General features: G+C 40.4%; 1 protein-coding gene across 1 annotated transcript; it reads left to right on the plus strand.

Moving 5' to 3' along the window:
• The first annotated feature begins 4,234 nt into the window (after positions 1–4,234).
• LOC149280836 (hyaluronan and proteoglycan link protein 4-like) lies at positions 4,235–6,571 on the plus strand. The gene is made up of 4 exons (XM_089500022.1): positions 4,235–4,337; positions 4,571–4,933; positions 5,044–5,346; positions 6,222–6,571. The coding sequence occupies exons 1-4, from the start codon at positions 4,235–4,237 to the stop codon at positions 6,569–6,571; spliced, it is 1,119 nt and encodes a 372-aa protein (XP_089356148.1).
• Positions 6,572–7,470: the final 899 nt, after the last annotated feature.

Raw genomic sequence — 7,470 nt, forward strand, 5'->3', positions numbered from 1 at the left:
TTGTTTTATATAAAGGCCACCCTGTTACCATCCAAACTACCATTAGGTTTGGTACTAACCTGGCCTCCTCCTAAATATCTGTACTGTACATTGTGTTTTGGAATACACAGATCAATAAGATGTCCTTAATTGCATGGGAGTGAAAACAAATTCCGTGTAAACATTCCAAAACATCACTGAAACTGAGAATCAGGTAGCTTATTTCTGTTATGGAAAAATAACATTACTGCGAGTAGGTTGGAATATATGCTCTACCAAAACAATACCTCACATACATTATTATGAAAGTTGATTTACCATATAAATATGTAACAGACAGAATACAGCTAACTGAATTAATGAATACGTACATGCATATTAATGGTTATCTAAAAGAATATACATTTTATTTTAAAGTAACCTGTCATAGCTATTAGCAGTCAGTGTAATTGTTTCAGAGATATTTATTTCACATCATGGAAGATGCGATCTATGTCTCAAGAGCGAGGAATATCTAATCAGTTTCCACCCCTGAAGTTCTTTACGTCCCCCCCACTCCTTGCAAATACTGAGCCTATCCCAAACCATCAGCAATTTAAAAATAAACTAACTGGTAGAAATAATCTTAAAATGGCTGGTCCCATGGCAACCAGAAGGCTAGTTTCAATATACACTGCTTGTTTAAAATGTAAGCAATATAGAGAGTGTGTATAGAACCATAAAATGCATAATCTGGGAAAAGTGACAGGTCTCCCTTTTGCTAGAACATGTTGATTGACAGTATGGTAGACAATGCCTTGCAAATATGTCCTATTGTCTTTATAGGAGAATGCATTGTTGGACAGGCAAGCTACCTCTGGGATATGGCAAACTTTCTGCAGATCAAATCTGTCTACATCAATATTAGGATCCCAGTCGATGGGTATGTTACGTGTGACTGCAGGGGCTCACGCTGACTGTAGGGAAGAACTTCTTGACAGAATAAACATATGCAGCATACAAACCAAAAACCAAATGTATATGTCATTTATGATAACAGAAGTAAATTAGACTAAGATTGTTGTTTAATGTTTATTTTCCATAACTGAATAGTTCCATCCCAAAGCCCTGGAATCCAGTGCTGGAGCTGATTGGCAATGCGTATGCTACCTGAGCACAGATGGTGTTCACTTAAGGGTTTTTTACATAAGATTCTTCATGGCAGTTTCTACCTAGTCCGACTTGATATATAGGTATTTCTATAGTAAATAACCGCACATCATGTCGTGAGATAAGATTGACTTCCTTGTGTCTATTGCAGGAGTTACTATTACCTTCTCTTTTCCTCTGCTTGTGTTGGGACTCACCGAACACTGCCCATTGGACTGTGAGTTGGAGCAGATGTGTACATGTGTACCTTCTTGGTCTCTGTGTCTAGAGGGATACCATCTGCACTCCAATGATGAGTCCCAGGAGAAGCCAAAACAGGCATCCGGGGCTGTTTCTTATCTCGTGCAGAGGAAATTTGCCACACGTTATTGTTGAAAACTTCCCTTGAAGACCTTACTAGTCCAACTTTTTACCAATTTGTCTTCTGTGACGGCAACAAGCTAACTTCCCTGAAGGACATGCCACTGAAGTGCTGACTGTTCTTGGCTGAGCTAGTCTAATGTGTGTATTTTTATTTTACTTGTTATGTACTTGTTAGGAAATAGTTGTGCTTTGAAACTTCATTGCATGGGAATATATCCTTTAATACATTTTAAAGGGCAGTTTATATTTACTATGAATCACTAGCCTCTGGTAACAGGAGTAGGCCTGCTCTTGTGCGTAAGGATGCATTGTGCAATGTTGATTTCATGATTAAAAAAACTGTTAGGGATGATGTTAATATAGATGTATTTAGCTAGACAAGTGTTACAATTTAGAGGAATATGTTCAACAGTATTTAAGTAATCCCTCAGTCAGCCTCTGTTGCTTAACTCATTTCTCTCTATGTCCTCTCCTTATCTTCATGCCCATTGAATCCTTCTTCTAAACTCCCATTGTCTCTTGTTTATAGGTATTATCAGGTAAGGGAAACAGGGGGTCAATATCCTACCTCTAGTATTTTGCACACAGAAACAAAATTATTGCTAAAATCAAGGGAAGGAATCTGGTGCAGTTATAAAAAGAAAAGTGTGTAAAATATTAATAAAGCAGGGAAAATTAAATATTGGAAACAATGAATGTGGGCAAATGTAATGGGTTATATCACTAGGGTTGCCACCCGGTTTCACTGGATCAGTACCGGTTTAAAGAGGTGAGTCCCCGCATGTTGTGTCATGTGACCCTGTGGTAATAGTAGTAGCTCTCAATATGTGTGAGTTGCATTGAAGAGTAATTTAAGTTAGGGTAATTGAATTTCATGAGGGTGTTTTACTTTGTGTGTGATAGTGCTAATGTCATGATGTGTTTGTGTGAGTCCCTGTGTGTGTATTAGTGTTAGTGTCTGGGTATATATCAGTGTCTGTATGTAATAGTATTAGTGTGTCTGTGTGTGTGTGTGTGTGAGAGAGAGAGAGTGTCTGTGTCATGTAACATAGGGAGAGCTTACTTTGGTTTGAGTGATGGGACCTTTAGCCGAAGGAGTCACTGTCCTGTGAATACCCACAGAGGTAGTATGGTGCCTATGGAGCTGGGACCTCCTCTGAGGAGCACAGACAGGTATCAGATGTAGGACCTCACAAAACTGTGCTGGAGACTGATGGCACAATACTGAAAAACGCTGTGGTGACTGGATCAGACGTCAGACCGAAGTCAACAATTGTTAGCCAGTCCAAAATATAGGGCAGAGGACAAGCTGGGGTCAGCAGCAGGTGAACTGTCCGTAATGCTGGGTCAGAGGGCAAGGCTGGGTACAGTAGCGGGTAATCAATTGGTTATGCTAGGTCAGGAGACAAGCTGCTATCAACAATGGGTAAACAGGGAAAACAGGAAACTGGTGCAGCAGTTAGGACACAGGGTTAGGATCAGAGGCTGGGACAACAGAACACTGAGTTGCAGTGAGCACACTAGGACAAGTGAGGGTATAAGTGAGGGAGTCAGGAACTAAAATAATGTCCCAGAACCCAGAAAAAGCTCCTGCCAAAAACAGGATGCTGGCATAGTGCCAGTTGCAGAGCAGATAAGAAGGGAATTCACCGCTCAAGGACATCGAGGGACCCCTGCCCTTTTAGTTCAGACAGAAATTGGAGGGTATTTTACATTCGCAAATGAAATTCATTGTCACTCACCATCATTCACTCTCACATGCTCTTTCCCACATTCTCACTCGCACTCTCTCACACTCTCAATCACTATTTCATTCATGTTCTCTTACACTCTAATTCACTCTCTCTCACGCTCAAGTCATAGATGATGAGTAGACATCTGAATGACACCAGAAAAAAAGTATAACAAAGGCTCCAATCCCTGTGGATCCCTAAGGCTTCCTTTGGACATATATAGAACCTGCAAAGCTGGCGCTTAAATAAGGTGAAGCTATAACTATGCATTATCCAGAGTCAATTAAAATCTTTTTGCATTAAAATATTGCTGGAGTTGGCCATTTATACTGCAAATAACAACTTTGAGGTAGATGTATAACTTTTCTCATAAACTGCTATAAATGCTAGCATCTGAAGCCCTTTTGACTGTGCGCTGCGCTAGAAGTAGCTTGGTGCAGTGTGATATTGCAGTCTATGCAGGAGTAATAGGTACAGTACTGCAGCACAGGACCTGAATTTATCTCCCCCTCCATCCCAGCGCATACTCTGCAGAAGGGAAGAGAGGGTCTCTGGGCTTTGGTGCAGCTCACACACTACATCTTATGCATGGTTTAGCTGCATGTTCATAGGAAAGGTCCTGGAAAGCTGAGCTAAATGTTTACAGGAGACACAAGGTAATTATAAGCTGTCCTAAACCTCATTTTTTGTATTTACAAATACATCTTTCCTTCCTTCCTTCCTTCCTTCCTTCCTTCCTTCCCTAAACTGCATGTTTCTCTCACCTTTCTTACCATAATTTCTGTCTACTCAGATTTAGCTCTGTTTCTCTTCCCCACAGTTCTACGTTTCATACTTTAATTATCTCTCACATTCATTTTTAGAATCCCTCATGCATGCTGCTCCTTTATTCACTGTACTAACCATCACACACATTTATAATTTATTTTGCCTTTCTTTCAAATATTTTTGGTTAATTTCTTTCATTCTTTTTTACTCTTTGTATTTCTGTCTGTCTTCCTTTCTTTTAGATGTCTCCCTCCTTTATGTCCTGTGTCCTCTCCACCTTTGTTCTTACCTCTCTCCTTCCTGCAGACTGTGACAGGGGCCAAAGAAAAATTGTTCATGTGCATGGTGAGAATTTGTTCTCTTTTTAGCAGTCTCTGATTTATCCTGTCCATTTTGTTACAGCTCTTTAATGCTGACCATCCAATATTAGAAACTGGTACTCTCAGTTTTATACTGCAAAGATCTTTCCACCTAAGAGTGATATTCGTCATAATCTCTTACACCTGTTTAAGTGTACCCAAGTTCTCTACCTATCCGCTTCAATATGTTTTTGTTTCTCACTCTCCTCTCTTTTTCAGAGGATGAAGCTGGAGATGTGATTGTACAAACAGCTCCAGGTATAGTGACAACACACCGAGGTGGTGCCATAGTTCTCCCATGTCGGTACCACTACGAGGACTCTGGAGAAGACTTTGGGCCAATACGCATTAAATGGTCCAAGATTAGTGATCCTATAACCTTCACAGATGTCTTTGTGTCATTGGGAAAAGAGAGAAAGAGTTTTGGCCCCTATAAAAACCGTGTTTCTCTGCAGGAGGATGAACCAGGAGATGCATCATTGATCATTCAAAATGTTACCCTTCAAGATTATGGCAGATATGAGTGCGAGGTGACCAATGAGTTAGAAGATGACACAGGAACTGTGAAATTAGACTTGAAAGGTACAAAATCTTACTCTAGTATTTTTATTGTCCCCCTTTCTTGTTCTCTGTCTCCCACACCACTTTCTATTTCTATTCTTTCTAAACATCTCTGTTTCCTTCACTCCTAGGAGTGATCTTTCCTTACCACCCCCGACTAGGCCGATACAGCATGAACTTCCATCAAGCTGAGCAGGCCTGTAAAGATCAAGATGGAATCTTGGCCTCTTATGATCAGCTTCATGAGGCGTGGCTGGAGGGTCTAGACTGGTGTAATGCAGGTTGGTTAGAAGATGGTTCTGTGCAGTACCCCATCTCTAAACCCAGAGAAGAGTGTGGCAAAAAGGACAATCCAACAGGAGTAAGAAACTATGGTTACCGGCACAAGGAAGATGAGCGTTATGACGCATTCTGCTTCACATCTAATCTCAATGGTAAGGAGGATTCATTCCCTATTGTGGTAAGTCAATTTATTTTTGGCCCATGTAAGTATAAATTATTGTAGAAAGAGAAGCCACACAATTACAGGACCCCACTGTCACATTACACACACAAGGTCACTGTAATAACTAAAGTGTAAAATCCTGATTAACAGATACATGATTTTTTTAATAGGATGTCTTTTAAATGATTTACCACATTTGCTTGATTATAAGACAATTTTTCCATGAAAAATCATCTTAAAAAAGACCTTGTCTTATAATTGAGGTCATTTTTTCTTTAGACAGGTCCGTGGCACTGTTGCACAGCCAACTAATCGTGGCATTTTCACCACAATCAGTGGTAACTTTAGCCTTTCATAGAAGCCTCATGAGTGAGCCTATCCTAGAAATCATTTTTAAAAAAGTCAGCTGTACCACCCAATGGCTGTGACTGGCTGAAGGACAGTTTAAAGTGACAGGTCAGTGATATCACTGACTTATCAATCACGCCCTCAAACCCGCAAATCAGGGGAGGGGTGTTCCAGGATGCCTCTGGATTGAGGCAGACCCGAAACGCCCCAAAAAGGGGTTGCCATTGCTGGGTCATCATATAACCGAGCAAATACAATATTTAAAGCATTGTCTAACCTTTCCTCATAGCCTCCGTGTTGAAGATGAAAATTCACTCCCAGAGCCCAGAGCTTCCACTCTCCTAATGGTGTGATGGAGATTAGGGATGGGGCAGGCAGGCCCCAGCTAGACTTAATGGGTAGAGAAAGTATTTAGAGAGTGGGCATAGTCACCACTCTGCACAGTGATTGAACCTCCCTGAAGTGCTTTACAAACAAAGTTCTAAAGTGCCCAATTTATAAATTTCCATTTTTTAGGTAAAGTCTACTTTCTGAAGACCTATCGTAAGATGAGTTTTCCAGAGGCAACAAAGGCCTGTGAGGACAATGGAGACACCATAGCTAAAGTAGGACAACTTTATGCAGCTTGGAAACTACAGTTAATGGACAGATGTGAAGCCGGTTGGCTTGGGGATGGGAGTGTCCGCTACCCTATTGTTAACCCAAGGATGAGGTGTGGGGGTCTTAAACCTGGTGTCAGGACCCTTGGATTCCCTAGCAGGAAATACAAACTTTTCGGTGTTTACTGCTTTAAGGAAGATGCAAACAAAGATCCACGTGAGAAAATCACAGAAGGAATCAATCGGTGGAAATCCATCCTTGAGTAGACAACCTGGCAGGGCATGAATAATTTGACAGTATCTTATTAGGATATATATAATTTTATATCATTCTAATATTAATATTACAGTTGGTAAGAACATTTCCAGAAAGGTAAATATGAAGAGAAAGACAGTTTGTATAGAATTTTAATAGAAGTAAATTTTCCACACATTGGTCACAATTACAATTTCTAGCAACTGTCCGCAGCTCTGCACATATATAGAGTTCTAGTACCCATAAGAGAACTTCCCACAGTTAGCTGTTTGGAGCCTGGGCATGTTTCTGTGCATAAGGGACTAGCACCTAATTTTAAAGGGGTGGGAATTAGGCAGGAGTTGGTGAGTCCAGGGCAGAGAATGGGCATGTTTCTAAACCAGACCCCTAGATAGCTACGCTTTGCCCAGAGACTTCAGATGAAACCTGGCATGTTCTAAGGTATTATATTATTATAGCAACTAAGTAGAAATAGAATAAGAGAATGTAGACTAAACGTTATCCAGTCACCAACCTTAATAGCAAACACCAACCCTGTACTGCAAGCAACTATTAATATTTCTTTTTCTGCAGTGGCCTAGAATAGCCACATTCACATTAAAACTTCCATAGCTGCAAAGTGTCACAAATGTGTGGGTGCTGTCCCAACAACAAGACGCAACAAACTGGGCATTACACATCCATAAAAAGGTGGATAAAAAGGCATGTATGGTACATTATGTGCATGACCCTATAGCCTGCATATTATGAGATTACCGAGCATTGTGTCCTAGTAAAGCAACATACAAATGTTACATACTGACAGCAATATCTAAGTTGGAGCATCAAGCACTAAAATAAAGTTACTGATGAAACCCATAGTGCAGAGTCTGGCTCTCAATTGTTTAGTATTTTACATTGAACCCTACTA

The sequence above is a fragment of the Sceloporus occidentalis genome, unplaced genomic scaffold, assembly GCF_023333645.1.
Source record: "Sceloporus occidentalis isolate IW3139 unplaced genomic scaffold, rSceOcc1.0.p SCAF_145, whole genome shotgun sequence".
Taxonomy (NCBI): Eukaryota; Metazoa; Chordata; class Lepidosauria; order Squamata; family Phrynosomatidae; genus Sceloporus; species Sceloporus occidentalis.

What these genes read in the sequence shown, in the direction of transcription:
- LOC149280836 (XM_089500022.1), top strand. Translation starts at nt 4,235, where the DNA reads ATGTCTCCCTCCTTTATGTCCTGTGTCCTCTCCACCTTTGTTCTTACC. An exon ending in AAAAATTGTTCATGTGCATG is followed by an intron (nt 4,338 to 4,570) that starts GTGAGAATTTGT and finishes TCTCTTTTTCAG; the next exon opens with AGGATGAAGCTGGAGATGTG. An exon ending in CTTCACATCTAATCTCAATG is followed by an intron (nt 5,347 to 6,221) that starts GTAAGGAGGATT and finishes TCCATTTTTTAG; the next exon opens with GTAAAGTCTACTTTCTGAAG.